The following is a 17,097-nucleotide window of genomic DNA, read 5'->3' as shown; positions in this document are numbered from 1 at the left end:
CATCTTTAATACCTTTCTAAATGATATAATTCTGTCTAAACAATCCCTGAAATGTAGCAAAACAAAAAAAACTAATTTTTCATGAATACTTATGCAAACTCATTCCCAAACATCTACTGCTGAGTTTCTTGTCTCTTTTTCCTTTATTTTTTTAATGTTGTACATTGTTTTTGTTGTTGTTTTACAATGTTGTACTTTATGTTCAATTCATGTTGTAAGATTGACTGAATATGATCGCAATGTGCCTTGTTGTATGTTTGATATATGAATCTATAATAAAACAAATATGCCTTGTAAGAGGTGTAAAACATCATATCATGCCCATTGCTTTCGACTTTGTTTTTAAAATGTTTAATTTGGCTTTTTCACTTATGACATAAGGAACATTATTTGATTAATTTGTTACTTCTGTTAACAAAATTTAGTATATAATAAACCACTATTTCATAATAACCACATTAAGTCCTAAATATTTTATAATCAGTTCAATTCTATAAAGACAATTCAGAAAAGACTATGTTTTATACTCTTGGTGATGTTTATAGATGGACATTAGAAGTGCAAAGATCGAGTAGATGTAGAATGGAGGTTGATGCTGATGGGGCAGATTGTTTTTAGCATGTAAATGTGAAGACTGGAGACAAAAGAATATTGATTCGGTCATATTGTTGTGTTTCACACAGGGTAAGAATGTGAATGCGAGCAGGGCGAAGACAAAGAAACAAATGGTGCCGTTTGCAGCATGTCTGCCATATAGGACAATGGATGAATTGGGTGCTTGGGAATGGGAGGAGTCTGCTTTATCTCCTGAATTTAGTCTTAGGAAATGATCTAGATTCATACTAGATCATGCTGAATTTAATCTCATTGTGCTTCAAGGCCTATATGTTTTACTGACTTTGTTTCCCAAAGGGTACATTAGTAAAAAAGTTGCAATTACGGTATACAGTATATTCAGAGTTTATTAAAATGAAAATATAATATACAATTAGAAAATGTAAAAAAAAAAAAAAAAAAAAACATTTGTAAAAATACTTATTTTTACATTTGCATCTCAAGTAATGTGTCTTAAAAAGATGTTTGGATATCTGTATTGAAAAACATGACAAAAATACTAGAGAATGATCTATCTATCCATCTATCTATCTATCATTATTTAATGCCATGACTTTATGAATTTAAGACTTTCTGCCTCTTTTAAACCAGTTTAATTGTTTTACGCACACAAAAAGGTTAAGCCTTTAAGATTTGCAAATTTTAATTGTATAGTAAAATTCCATCAACTTGATTTAAATAATCCTTACATATTATTCATTCTACGAATTAAGTAAAAAAAAGGCACAGCAAAATTCAGTTTACTAATTATATTATATGAACCCACACTAATTAAAAAGACAAAAATATTTGTATTGTACATTGTCCTTAATTTAAATTCATGCGATATTTTAATGATACTCTGAATGTCAGTTTTCTAATAAATAGCTATAATATCCCATTTTATACATATGAATCTATTAAATTAACTTATTTGTTTGATTTATGTTATATTGACAGTATTGATGGTCCTTAGAACTGGTTTAAAAAAAAAAGGGTGTTGTCACCCAATACATGTTCAAGAGTTTTGAAGAGTATGTAATGTAAGCATGCAAATTGGCCTCATACATAAGAGTTTCAGTGGAAATCCATTCACGTCATTTGAAAGATGTCATCATTGAATGCATTTTGTGCCAAAGCAATGATAATCAATCATAGTTAAACCCACATATGTAAAGTCCATGTGTCAGTAAGTAAAAGTCCTGCCATTTATTTATTCCACCCATGAACTCAGAGAGTTGATTTCAGGAATTAGTTCTCTCTCCTGGCTGAAAAACTGTGCCAATTAGCAAATCCAGGCGAGTTTTACTTTCTGAACCAGAACATCACACCTCTGCATATACTGATGTTGTGCTCACTGTGTGAAGAGTTTTGAAAAAGTAACCCAAGTATTGTGAAATGTGTCATAGCAAAAAATGTCTGAAGCACTACAGACCGAACCACACCAGTTACATCACTAAACACCAGGGAATCATGGCACTTTTTTTTATTTAGAGTCCACGTCTTAAATGTACATCATAATTATTACACCACATTGAATGATTTCATTTCATTTTTGTTCTCTTGAAAAGCTCTGAAAAACCTTTCCAAGTCCAAATCCAGCTTATTTAAGAATCTTTACACAAAGCAAGAAACTGCGAGAAGCACATGCAGAACTTCAAGCACCTGTGAGCGATATACTATACATGGATTTAATCGTAGCATTGATAATTAAATAATCAGTGTTTGATTTTGTTCATACATTAAGCAAAGACAAAGACCGATGTTCCCACCCTGATCAACGCAAGCGTTCGACCAGCGGTTTAAAAGATTGGTAGTTAACAGCACAGTGATGTAGTTAGGGAGTGACGCTTTGGCTCAGAGTACACTTATAAATAATGATGCATGACAATTCTGAGAACAAATCTCCCACACACACACACACACACACACACACACTTTAGTTTCATGAAATTGACTTGACCAAGCTTGAAGGTGAAGTGAGTAAATTCTGCCCGATTGAACAGTATTGCAAAAAATCCTTAGATTTTGAACACTTTCAGAAGTTTGACTGTGCAAAACTTGATGCTAAGGCATTGTTGGCCGGTGCCAAGTTGTTTCTATAGGGTTGTTAAACAGCTCTAAGTGTCTTTTTACATGTTGCTAAGACGTACAGATGTTTACTGGTCCGTGCACATATAATATAATTGGAGTCCATTCTTCAAAAGCAAATCTAGCTGATTTTTTTTGTGGGTGTTTTATTATCTGGAAGGTGAAAATTGCAATTTAATCACTTTAAATTGATCTAAAATCTAATTGATCAGTAAGAAAACGTACTTTCCTCAACAAGTTGGACAATTTAATATTCTAACACAAACTTTGATGTGCATTACATGCTGTTTAACAGACCTTAGTACGGGTAGCGCCATATTTCATTGTTTGACAGGAATGAAAACGATGTATTGAATTGTTGTTTAACATACGAAAAGTCAGACTAAGAAAAGTTATATTCATAGTCTGATCTGCTCATCACTGTTAGAATGATTGAGATGGCCAATCAAATCAAAGAAGGCGGGGTTTGCCGTCCACTGAAGACGAGTGAGAAATCAAACACAATGCTATTAGCTTTAATGGTGAGAGTGTATGGTAAGATGCAAGTAGTTAATCATATAATATTTGAGAATTGTTTCACGACAGAAACGTTAAACGCCCCACAGTAATATCCAGTGATGCAAACTTCAAGTTTTGGCGTTTCGAAATAAAACATGGTATCATGTACGTTATTCATGCACAACTGAAAGTGACGAGACCAGAAACATTTCACGTTTTCAACATTAGTGATACGATATTTAAAATAATAATTTGCAAACAGGTTTAATTGATTAGTTCACGCCTACAAATATTTATTTAATCCTTTAAATCTCCTTTAATCATTTAATTAACTGAAATAAAAAGACCACAAGAAAAAAAACGGTCCCCTGAAAAGTACAAGGCATGGTTACAGCCTTTTTAAATTTCAGTGGCTTACACAAAAAGATTTCCGTTTCGTTTTGTACCGAAGTGAGACAGAAATTACAACCTTTTCCTTTTTAAAAATGAACTTCGAGATCTAACTATGCAGGCTTGGGGATTTAATAAGAATCACTCACTGATATAAATACTCATCTGACCTGATTATTTCCTTGTTAGGTATTTCAAGACCAAAAAAGAGGTAATTCACTCCCCATTACGTGCCGACTTGCACGAACATTTTTCCACATCTTTTAATTGTGAGGCATTTCTCACTGCAAAAAATGTCATTTAATGGAAGTGAAGGAAATTCTCACTGCATTAAATGCCATTTAATGGGTGTGAAGGAAAGTTTATTACGCAAAACCTCAAAAACTCATTTCTTTATTTACAGAAGCATCAGATTTGGCCTTTTACGAGGTTGATGAAAAGCATCCATCAATCCCCATCTGGAAAGTTATTTCCAACCGCTGGAATAAATTTCATTTGAATACACGAGAGAAAAGGCGCAGTGACTTGAGAACAGCGAAGGCACCAGGACACGCCAACCCAAGAGTGACAGACGATTGGAACTAAAGTAACGCAATTATGTTTATCAAGCACGAATCGTCCCACGGAAAGAAGAAGAATCGGGGGCACGTCTTATCTATATTGATATGCATCGTCTCCACTCAAGAGTTCAGAACACGTTTGGTCTTTAGTGAAGGAAACGGATGCTCATCTTTTGTTCGACGTCCACTTTTTCCAACACCTGAGGAACAAAAAGAGGCATTTTAAAAGAAATGATCCTGTATTGCTTACTATCTCCCTTGAAACAAACACACACACAAAAAAAACTCTCCCTGTAAGTGGGCCACACATGCTTTGAATTCTAACCCGTTTCCAGGAATTACCTTGGTGAACTCATTAAATGAGATGCACATGTCTCCATTAGTGTCCGCCTCCTGGATGGTTCTGTCTGCAATGCTTCCAAGTTGCTCATCAGAAATATTCACTCCCACCATCATTCTCAGCACCTGGGGGGGAAAAAGTTTGAGTCTTATTTAGTTTTATATTGTTATGCGGTGTCCTCTAGAGGCTGAAATGCAGACTGCAATTCTCTCTGCATTTCTTTTTTTTTCAAATGGCTAATTTCAAGATGAATATGATTTGATGTGATCTCCTGAGGTTTAAAAAAAAGACCATCTACTGAGACAGTTTGAAAATTTTGGAAGTGAAATATGAAAGGTGAATATGGATTATTGCATTTTTAATAATGAAAATGTGCTTGAAATGTTTTAATTGAAATATTCACAGCTTAAATATTCAACCATGTTGAATTTCAGCCCATAAAAATGCAAGCCTGAAAAATACAATGGATGCAAGCATGGTTGACGCAATGCATTTTTTTTTTCAATTGGTGCAATTCAACATGCTTTTTGTTTCAAAAACATTTGACATAATTTTACTTCCATAGTCTTTGTTTTCGCAGTAGTTTCAATTTTGATATTTTTAGGTCAAACCATTAGTGTGTGTCAGTCATATAATGGAGGTCTATGGGGTCCACCTCAAAGAGCATGCACAGAGAAGTCCAAATTAAACATGATTTAATGACTCGTAAATCTAAGTACACATTGATGGCCTAAGACACGAAACGAGCGGTTTGTGTGAGAAAACGAAGGGCGAGGGCGCTTCTGTCTGCGCAGGCGCCTGCATGCATGAGATGGACCCCATAGACCTCCATTATATGACCAACAGACACGAATGGTTTGACCTAAAATACTGTATCAAAATTGAAAATACTGAGGAAACAAACACACCTAAATCTTGGATGCCCTTGAGGTAAGCTAAAACATCAAAAATTAATTTCAAAGTGAACTATCCCTTTAATCAACTAACTTTCCTGTCTGGTTTGTTTGTCGGACAAAACGGAGGATTCGGCGTTATGATCGTCTGTCAATCAAATGAAACTCCCGGTGGAGGGTGAATTCTAATGGTCTGAGAGTGGATAGTTATGATAAACTATGCAACCAAATAAACTAGCCAAAAAAAATTCTAATAAAATATAGTGAAGTTATAAAAATTAAAATGATTTAAATAAATTAATGAATGAATAAATATTCCCTGAAACAGAAAGCACTTGATGCAAAACAGATGCGCTTGTGGAAGATTACACATGCTAATGATAATTAAGAAGCATTTTGTAGCTAAATTAACATTAAAGTGTTCATTGATTGCACTTTTCTATGCAAAATATAACAGAAGATAAAATAACAAACATTTATATCGTTTTTTTCTCAAAATCTCCTTTTCATCTTTTGATAGTAAAATAAAATATTTAATATATAATATTTAAAATATTTAATATAAAATTTAGTAAAGGAAAATATAAAAGATAATAAAATATTTCCCAGAAGTCCGCTCAATTGCTCCTGAATGAAATCCAGCTGGAATGACTAAGAGTTTTCCCTGTCTAACAGAGCGTCTTTCACGAATACGAATAGCTGGTTTCAGGTGGCAAGGGCGTGTGAGTCAGAGCTTCATTGTTCAGACGGTACAGAACGATCTTTTGTGTCGAGTGCAGAGGCTTTCTGTTTCACGATTCTCTTACCTGCAGCAGCTCGTCTCTAGAAATCTTGTCATCTCTGTCGAGGTCATATAACCGGAAAGCGACTGTGGAGATAGAAGAGAAAATCGATAGAATTAAGCTTTAAACCGCAACACTATGGTCATGAACACACTGCAAGAGCTGGTGGCAGAGAACGTCTTTCCTGAGCTGAAATAAAGAGTAGCTGTGAACTAAAGCAGGTTTCACACAATCATTCAAAACAGTAATTAGGTTTAAGACCAGGATCAGTTCAAGCCCTTCGGTTTCTTTCGGGAAATGGCGTTTTGCCTGCTTATAATAGCTTTGAAGATACTGAAATAAGACTGATTGTACAGGATTGAATTTCTGTTTTCTAACCCTAATTTTAATGTGTCTTATATTCAAGTTGTATATTAAGCATCTAAAAGGGCATTAGATGATCATTCCTTATGTTGTGACTTTTTAAACCTTACAACAAAAATAGCGTTCAAGATTTATTTTTGTGAATCGGTTAAAACTGGCCATTGCAATGAATTTATTCTGCCATCTGATTCTGCTATTTGTGCAGTATTTCACTCAAAGCATTTAATAAAATATTCACGGAGGCCCTGCAAAATTATAAATATGGAGGCAAAATTATATATACACTAAAGTTCTTCTCATTTTTTTTTATCTCATGCTCACCAAGACTGAATTTATTTGATTAAAAAAATTCAGTAAAATTGGTAAATATTGTGAAATATTATTAAAATTTCAAATAACGGTTTTCTATTTCAGTATATTTTAAAATGTAATTTTATTCCTGTGATGCAAAGCTGAATTTTCAGCAGCATTACTCTAGTCTTTAGTGTTACAAAAGATTTTAACTTTTCTGATTATTATAAACTTTTCAAATTATTATCACATAGGTGTGCTGCTTAATATTTTTGTGGAAACCCTGATACTTTATTTTCAGGAATGTTTGATGAATGAACAGTTCAATAGAACAGTATTTATTTAAAATATATATTTTTTGTAACATAAACATAATTTAAAAATGATTTAGATTGTGAGCTATAGAAATGCTCCCACGATTAAAGACATTTACAAGAAATGACTTGCCTGCTATGAAACAGACACCACAGTGGGACGGAGAAATACAAGGAATGTTTGAGTGTAGACGTTGCGATCACTGTGAGAATGTAATCCAAATTATTTATAGATGTTTGGATGAAGAAAATGTATACAATTACATAATTTATTAATTTTAAAAGTACATGTGAGATTTATAGGCTTCAATGTTCTTGTAATTGTTTTTATATGGGGCAGACTAAGCATCCACTCTTAGCAGAGAAAAGGTTCTATATAGAAACTTAAAAGGTTCCATCAGCGCTACATATTTGGAACCCTTAAAGGTTCTATACACTCTTAAAAAAGGGTTCCTCTGGGTTCTATATAGAACCCTGGGGTTCCGTACTTGGCCAATAGAACCTTTTTTCCAAAAAAAAAAAATTGTTCTATATAGAACCATTTTGGAGTTCCATAAATGAAGTGGGGGATGGAACCATTTCTGGTTCTAAATAGAACCATTTCTTCTAAGAGTGTAGACTGTACTAGTCTATATATGAAAAGAAGCACCAAAGAGCACCTTGTGGGATTACTTCACAAGGTCCTTCCAGCAAGATGCTTTCTCTGATCGATATGAGAGATGTTTGTGTTGTGAACTTACAGAGGAGTTTGTTGGTCCTGCTGTTGAGTGGCTCTCCAGGTGTCAGGACCTTGTTCTTCTCATTGTCCTCCACAGGACGGAAGTGAGCCAGAGTCCTCATGAAGCCTCTGAAGTTCACCTGATCCTCACTGAGACACATGAGAGGGAGAAATACACAACTTTAAAACAACTGCAACTGACATCTGAAGCTCTATAGGCCCAGACGTCACTCCAGACAAGATCCCTGAAGCTATAAAAACTGTCGTCCTAATTTAGACACGCGCTTTACAATGTTTTTTACAGACATTCCACAAGAAAGTTTCTTCATGCTTCAAGAAATTTGAGTCCACAGTAAGAATCCAACACTTGAAACCAAATAAACCATGAAGAAACCAACAACCCATGTGACACCACCCACATGCTGTGTGTTTTGAGAGAGTAATGACACAGTTTGAAGTTGTTACTAAACATGTCGTATCATACAGTAACATAATCTCAGCCAAAAACTCACACAAACACTGATAAACGTACAGTATATATGGAAACTATATCCTCTGAGAAATGTAGACGAATGTGATGAAACGGGTCAAGAATTTCCCCCAAAGCCAAATGAGAGAAACAAATTATATATTAACTTTCGTTTCTTTAAAGTATCCTTAAAAACGTTGGTTTCCACAAAAATATTACGTAGAATACTAAAGACTGGAGTGATAATGCTGAAAATTCAGCTTTGTATCACTGTAATAAATAACATGTCAAAATATATTCAAATAGAAAGCAGTTATTTTAAATTGCAATAATATAGTATTAGTCTTTACTGTATTTTTGATCAAATAAACACAGCCTTGGTGAACATGAGACTTCTTTAAAAAAAAACAAAATTCAAAAAAAAAAAATCTTACCCCAAATCTTTGGACAGAAGTTTATATGTTTATAATTAAATTCAATGTTAAAATGAAAAAAAAAAAAATAAAAAAAACAGCAACTTATTTTACTTTGTGAAATATGGACCCTTTTCTCACTTTAATATTACCCATTTTATCTTTCTTTTCCACTTACTTATGCTTTGTTGTTTTCTTTAACTTATATAGATTGTTGTTCTTTGTACAAGCATAAAAAATACTGTACACTAAACTAGTTTAATAATAGATCTAATATTTCAAATGTCTTCTGAGATGTAACTCACCCCTCTGGGAAGAAGGCATTAATTATCCGATCACCGAGAGGATTTATTGCCAACTCGGGAATCCTCTGGAAGTCTTCTCGGCTGAGATGGGGGGAGAGAGAGAGAGAGAGAGAGAGAGAGAGAGAGAGCGATGTTATTCAGTGCCTGAGGTGTAAAGAGAACCTGAAAACCATACTTGACTAAAATTACAAATCACCAGTTTCAGTACAACTTGAGTACTGTACTTGAATAATCTTGTTCTTACTTTTTTTTTATAGTTTAAGTAATTTCTTGCTCAAAATGACATCAGAAGTGTAAAACTTTGGTAAAAAAAAAAAAAAAATCTGACCACCAACAGCAAATTTTAGACGCCATCTTTATATTTGGGCTAATTTGTCACAGAATGGAACGTACAGGATTGTGGGATATCAAAAGCAGCAAAGGATACATTTATGATGCCTTCAAAAATCAATTTAGATGAAGGTATATCAGGAGACAGGAAGTGAAGCTATAATTGGATCTGGACGTGTCTTGGTGCGCACTTGGAATTCAGTTGTCCCTTCGGAGGACAGGCAGCATTTTTTTCTCTCGGATGTAGCAAAGAAATCGCATTACTCATTACAAAAAATATTGGAGTAAATTACATCTACTTAAAACGATACTTAAAAGAGAACTCCGGCGCAAAACGAACCTTTGGTCTAATAACACATTGGTACCTAGTCGACCCTTCTCTGAGATTTGTTTTCATGATAATCAAATGTAATGAGTTTTATCTCTAAAAACTGTTTAGTGTATAATGCTAGTATATGGGGGCATATAATAAGTAAAAAGAAATCGCTAGTTAACACCACTAATGAGGCTCAAAATAACCCCACACTAACACAGTAACATAATGAGGGTCCCTACATGCAAAACAAAGCATTGAGAACGAAGCATTGATCGATTTCTTTTTACTTATTATATGCCCCCATATACTAGCATTATACGCTAAACAGTTTTTAGAGATAAAACTCTTTACATTCGATTATCATGAAAACAAATCTCAGAGAACGGTCGACTAGATACCAATGTGTTATTAGACCAAAGGTTCGCTGGAGATCTCCTTTACATACATTAAAGCGTTAGTTCACCCAAAAATGAAAATTATTTTATTAATGACTCTCCCTCATGTCATCCCAAGCCCGTAAGACCTCCGTTCATCTTCCTCCACGTTCATCTTCAAACAACTTTATTAAATACAATATTTAATAAAGTTGTTGTTTTTCATTTTTGGGTGAACTAACCCTTTTAACCAATCACATTTATTCAAACACTTCACACCACTGTTGTGTGTAAATACGTTTCGGATGAGTTCCAGGTTTTGTAAACGAGTCTGTGTAACGTTACTGTATTAAGAAAACGTTTTCCAGTAATTAAATAACATGAGAAACCATCCTTTTTTTAATCATTAAAATGTTCTTGGGAAAAACATCCTTACCTGAATACACAAAACCAAACAAATTTGTTATAAAAAAGACTGTTTAAGTATTTCTTTCCAGGTGAAGAGTAAATGTGCTGAAACATTTGATATGGCGTGATCTTTTCAGGCTTGTTTCTTTGAGCCAACGAGTATTATTCGGCATGGACACGTCTCTGTGCTCTTGAGTTGACATTGGACAAAGTAATGTGTATAAAGCTGTGCTTCTCGGTACAGCCCAACCTTAATTCTGTGCAAATGGGACTCGTTAAAAGGATACTTTGACGACTATCCTTTTATTGTTCATCTAGTAAAGGCTTATACGAGTAATTATAACGTGATTACGGTGCAGACAACGTAATTCGATACGTAATCCCATTACATTACAATGATGAAAAAAGAGTTTAGTAACAGATTATTTCGGGGAGTAACCTTCTCGTGCATAAGGAAAGCAGTGCTGGTGACCTCCACACACACACACAGGACACACACATTGCCGCCCGGATTTCAGAGGCTATTTATTGTTCCAACACAAGAGTCCGTGTCTCTAATCTCAGTCTGAAGGATGTTTGGGGTGACAACAAATACAGCAGGTCATCATCAACACCGTTACGTGCAGCATTCGGGATTTTTTTTACTAACCATATCGCTGAGGATGTTTGTTGAAGTAACCATCATTTTAAACCACAGAGGATGTTGTCATCAAAAACAAACAATTATAACGAGAACACAACCTGTGACTTCAGCATATTTGGCCAACAGAATGAGTTTCGTTTCATAAGTCATGTCTCAAAAATCATTCAAATCTTGTTTTCAAAGTTGAATTTGGCTTATTATACAACACTGTTCAAAAAGGTTGGGGCTCTCTTTCATGCTCAGCATTTATTTGATCACAAATACAGTAAAACAGTAATATTGTGAAATATTATTACAATTTAGAATAACTGTTGTCTATTTGAATATATTTTAAAATGTCATTATTACTGTGAAACAAAGCTGAATTTTATTCCAGTTTTCAGAGTCACTTGATCCTTCAGAAATATTTATCATTATCAATAACATTTATCATTATCAATGTTGAAAACAGCTGTGCTGCTTAAAATTTTGTTGAAACGGGAATACAATTTTTCAGGATCCTTTGGTGGATAGAAAGTAAAAAATAGCATTATAAATGCCTTTACTGACACTTCTAAACAATTTATCCTTACTGAATAAAAGTACCCATTTCTTCCAAGAAAAATAAAAATTATTTAATCAGATTATGATTGTGTACAAGTTACACTTTAACCCTCTGGTGGCAGTCAGACTGATTATTTATTTTAAATAAATGAATGTACTATATTTTAGTTTGATTTTAGGGGATTTTATGGTACTAAATTCAATTTATGGAATAGTCAAAAAAAGTTTATTATTATGAAAAATGCATAAAAAAATACTATTTTTAAATTTTATACAAAATATATATTTTCCAAAGCATGTTTTACTTAAAAAATGTGAGAAATTTAAAGCCATAAATCTAAACAAGCTGTGTTCCAAAGTTGAGGTTGATCTCACAAAAAAATGTGCTTTTCAGTAAGATTTTGTTTGTGCGCAGTACCAAACATTTCCACTAGGTAAAATTCCCACTTCCCATTCGTTTCCAATGCGGCCCTTTCTGACCGTGACATTTTTCAGGACCATTTAACTTTTTTAACATCATATCCATGATTTATTTATTTATTGGTTTATATAGCAGGTTCTCGAACCTTTAACAAGTTTTGTAAAATTCCGATGAAGTAAAAAATAAATATTTCCAGTCAAAAATGACCGAACCAGAGGGTTAATTAGAAACGGTTCGTTTTTAAGTAATGCACAACAATAAAACACGCTGCAATACTTGTGGACAATTTATGCTATAAATGTCCTTATCACTGCTATATTTACCAGAACACAACCAGCACCCCTATTCACAGCATGCCTTATATATTCTTCATACTTTCATTGATAATAATCATGGTGTGTACAGAGGTCACTCCAGTTGTAAGGACACACATAGGACATTATGGAAACGACAACGGCAATGTCACACAAGGAAATGCGTGCTTCATTCCTGTCCTTGAGCTCCCTCTTTTACAAGGAAAATATACAGTAAAAGCCATATTTTTAACAACGTAATAGGAAAAACTCTTTCCTAATAGTCAAAACTCAAACACTGAGCTAGACATTCCTTAACATATTAACTTACAGAGCCTGAGGTTGGAGTGAATGTTAAATTAAAAGCGAGTGTGCAGATATACTGTAACAGAGCTGCTTGTGTAACAGCTGCATCCTCACGGGACAAAGGTGTTGTAACATCACAGGGTTAAAGTTCATCATTACTCAACTCATGTCACTCATGTGTCTCGTACCTGAGCGCTCCGTTCTCTCCTTTATCGAGACTGTGAAAGCGGCTGTAGAGGCGAGTGATCTGACTGTGGGAGACTGTAACACACACACACACACACACACAGATGAAGTCTGGTTAAGGACAGGGAACATTCAGGTCACAGATGTGATCATCAGATTGACAGTGCTGGTTTAAGGCTTATCTGAATGACTTAACATACTACGGATTTAGCAAACTAGACAAGATATAATGAGCAAGTTATTAACAACTTGAGATCAATCTAAACAGGGTTACAAGGTTTCTGTAGGTTTGATGAATTAAATCTCTGATTTAAGACCTTTATTTGTATAAAAATAAAGAATTTTAAGACCCACAGAAACCCTGATATACATGAAAATGGCAAAGTATAGAGATTTTAACAGAGATTTTGTAATTTGCATATGTTTTGATTATATACACTGAAGTGAACTTTGGTTGTAGATTTGTTCAGCTACAAATGCTTGAAGGTTTTTATCTAACGAAACGATCGGTCATTTCAAAAATAAATACAAAAGTTTAAGTTTTATAAGCTCAAATGCTCGCCTTGCTCTGTTCTTTCATGCGCGTTCGTGACTCTCTTGTTTGAACTCGTTTTTCGAATCTTTTTTCGAATCACCTAGTTCATTCAACGAATGAAATGACTCGGAAAAAAAGATTTGTTCACGAAAGAACAGAGCAAGGCGAGCATTTGTGCTTATAAAACTTAAACTTTTGTATTTATTTTTGAAATGACGGATCGTTTTGCTTGATAAGACCCCTATTCATCGTCCGGTGTCGTTTAAAGCCCTTGATTTGGACCTTGAACCGTTTGGTTCCCATTGAAGTCCATTATATGGAGAAAAATCCTGGGATGTTTTCATCAAAAACCTTAATTTCTTTTCGACTGAAGAAAGAAAGAACATGGACATCTTGGATGACACGGGGGTGAGTAAATCATCAGCATGTGTATTTTTTAAAAAGTGAACTAATGGTTTTGATTCCAGCTCTACACACTGATCATTATCTAAACCAACTTCATGAGGGTTAATGTATCCTGGACTCTTATTGGCTATGTTTCCTTCACTTCAAAATGAATAGATTTAGCAAAAAAATAAATAAAGCAGCTTTGGAATGGTATATTCCTGGAAATCCCTACACAAAGAAACTGTTGCTTATCATTATTTTAACACAGTAAAGCCAATTTCCGACCACATCAGTGGAACATCTGCCACAACAATTCAGTCTTTGATCAACACACTAGAGTAAATAAAGTAAATGAACAAAGAACAATCCTACAATAAATTAAAATCACACAGGATACAGCAGCACATGTTAAAACTCAGAACCAGTGTGAAATCCTGGATTCTTCCCAGTAGGCTTTGACACTAGAGCGGAAAATCCAAAAAAAACAAGTAGGACAGCACTGCATGTGGCTTTACAGGAATGTAGTAAAATCTGGGCTTACAAACACATAAAATAGGCCACATTCACACAAATATGGGCGATAGAAACAATAAAATATTAACAGCCATTTAAAACATTTAAAAAGCCTGCAGCCCCTTTGAGTTAGGTTTGTGCGCTCTGCGAAATAAAGACTAACATATAACCCATATAGCTCCAGTAAGGTATGAACCGTATCCTCAGACTATTTCTAGATCTTGTGGGGGTGTACGTCTCTCCCTGCGGTTCATCCGTGCCGAAGGCCAAAGCACTGAGACGGAAAAAGCTACTTTTCCTGGTCGATCACACAACATTTGGTAAACCTCTAATTACAGCTGTACAGGTGTAAACAGTGTCATTAAAATATAAATATTTGCATCAGTGTAATGCAGCAGATTACCAAAGCCTGATCCAGATATAACTTCATACGAATGTGGGAAAAATAGGACTGGCTGTTTAATCCAGAAGTGGTCTCAACGATCAACTTAGGCTTAAATTGCTTTCAGAAGACGCAGCCCTGATCTGCTCATTCCAGACTGTTGATGGACCCCATTGACTTCCATTGTAGGAAAAAAAAATACTATGGAAGTCAATGGGGTCCAACTGTCTGGTTACTGACATTCTTCAAAATATCTTCCTTTTGTGTTCAGCAGAAGAAAAACTCATTCAGGTTTGTAACAACTTGAGGGTGGGTGAATTAATGATTTTGAATATGATCCCTTAAAGCATTTGCCTATTTAAAACCAAGCAGAGACTTTTTTTTTTGTTTTTTACCAGCTACTGTGTACTGATATAAACACACCAGCAGTTTCAGAAAATGAGAGATAATTATCTGTTGCCCCTTAAGACACACACACCCCACTCATATCATGAAACACACACACACGCACACAAACACACAGTCATCTGCCCCATTGAGGAGCAGGGGTCCCCTAGAGAGTTTATTTCAGTGCTTCTCAAACCTGCTCGTGAGACCTCAACTAAGAGGCTGAGTTGAATTAGGTTTGTCATACAGGGTGAAGTATTACATGTTGTGAGCTTCTATTTAGATGAAATTACAATATTAGATAGGCTACTCCTATAGACTTTCTAGTTGTATCATAGTATAGTTAGTTACTATAGCATAGTTCTATCATATCATAGTTATATCTAATTTAGCAAAGGTATAGCTAAAATGTTACACCACAGGAAAGGCACACTTCCTAAAAGTATGTTTACCCATTGACATATGGCACTGTATTACATCAATGCATGTGTCGTCATCATAACCATCATCTTAAGCCAAGTCTATATAAGCAAAACACACTATTAACCCACACAAAACTAATACTCACATCCAGTTTCTTTCTTGATTTCTTCAATGTCCTCTTCTCTGAGTAGAGATGAAGCTCTGGAGCCCATGACTGCTGTTTCTCCTGAAGATCAGCTCGAGCTAACACGTGAAATTCACTCGTTATCTCTAAACACAGGGCTCTAGAAGGCTGTCAGATGAGCAGTCAGCCTCCGCAACTGTCTAACCGGAGAAACGACCCGCTTGCCTCGGGTTTACAACGGGACTAGGCGCGATACAAACCAAATCCAGATGAAAAAAGGAAGAGTTTTAAGAGGCTAAGCTAAAGGCAGGTCGGAGTGGATCTTCGTGACGTCAGCAAATGCCGTGCGCTGTAGCCGCGCCTGTAGAATAACGCGTTTTGATTGGTCTGTGCGGTTGTCTGTCAAGTGGGCGGGATTTAAAGGTACAGGCGTGTGCAAAATAATTCCTAGAAATATAATAAAGCGGGTAGAGTGACAATGAAACGGGTATACCATGTCAGAAAATACAACATGCACAGCATGAGAACAGCACAAAAGAACCTTTAGAGTTATAAATAAACCCATCCAACCGACAAAACCATATACTTTAAAGACTAAAACATTCTAAACCGATTGTTTATTTCTTTATAATATAGTATTCCTTGTTGTGGTTTAAAATAAATTAGCTTTTGTTGTAAAAAATAAATCAAATAAAGTATTATTATTATATATAAAACAAAATCTAGCCTATTAAGTGGCATCAGAAATGCCCTAGACAAGCTCAGACAACAAAAAAGTATAGCTTGAGAGAAGAGAATGAAAGAACATGCTGGAAACCAAGAGTTAAAATGTATTGCTCTGGAAAAGGCTTGGCAGTTGCCTTACAAGATGGATTGTTCATTATGCTGTTTTTATGCTTTATTGTTACAAAAAATACACATTTAAATACACTTTATTTTAATTTGTCCCTCTTGTATACCTTCTGAGTTATAGGAATAAACTGGCCTTATTATAGGGTTAGGGTTTGGTTTAGGGTTAGTTGCATGTAATTAGGCCTAATTTATAGTTATTACTATAGTAAATAAATGTAGTGTGTAACAAGAACACATTAAATAAAGTGTTACCGCAAATGGCATACCCGCTGACACATACAAAATATAAATATAACTCACATACAGAGTTTTATAAAGCTCTCATATTATGTTTGCAATTATATTATGTTCCCATAATTGTTTGTAATAAGGTAATAAGGTTTGTAATAAATTGTTTGTAATAATTAAAAACATAATTGTATACAAATCTCTTGGCAAAATAGCGCCTCCTGGAGGAATGACAGCGTTATGCGTTTGCGTGACAATGCTGCCATCTACTGCATGAGGACAGTAAGGAGTAGTTCACTTTTGAAAAAACTTTTGCTGATAATTTACTCACCCCCATGCCATCCAAGATGTCCATGTATTTCTTTCTTCAGACGAAAAGAAATAAAGGTTTTTGATGAAAACATTACAGGATTTTTCGCCATAAA

General features: G+C 34.8%; 1 protein-coding gene across 1 annotated transcript; it reads right to left on the bottom strand.

Moving 5' to 3' along the window:
• Positions 1 to 3,950: 3,950 nt before the first annotated feature.
• On the bottom strand, positions 3,951 to 15,919 carry chp1 (calcineurin like EF-hand protein 1). The gene is made up of 7 exons (XM_039672181.2): positions 15,614 to 15,919; positions 12,844 to 12,916; positions 9,022 to 9,102; positions 7,857 to 7,984; positions 6,173 to 6,234; positions 4,476 to 4,598; positions 3,951 to 4,333 (listed from the first exon to the last, which is right to left on the bottom strand). The coding sequence occupies exons 1-7, from the start codon at positions 15,678 to 15,680 to the stop codon at positions 4,280 to 4,282; spliced, it is 588 nt and encodes a 195-aa protein (XP_039528115.1). The 5' UTR covers positions 15,681 to 15,919; the 3' UTR covers positions 3,951 to 4,279.
• Positions 15,920 to 17,097: the final 1,178 nt, after the last annotated feature.

Source organism: Pimephales promelas, chromosome 11 (genome assembly GCF_988280905.1).
Source record: "Pimephales promelas chromosome 11, fPimPro1.hap1.1, whole genome shotgun sequence".
NCBI classification, from domain to species: Eukaryota; Metazoa; Chordata; class Actinopteri; order Cypriniformes; family Leuciscidae; genus Pimephales; species Pimephales promelas.
This window is presented reverse-complemented; position numbering and strand designations above follow the sequence as displayed.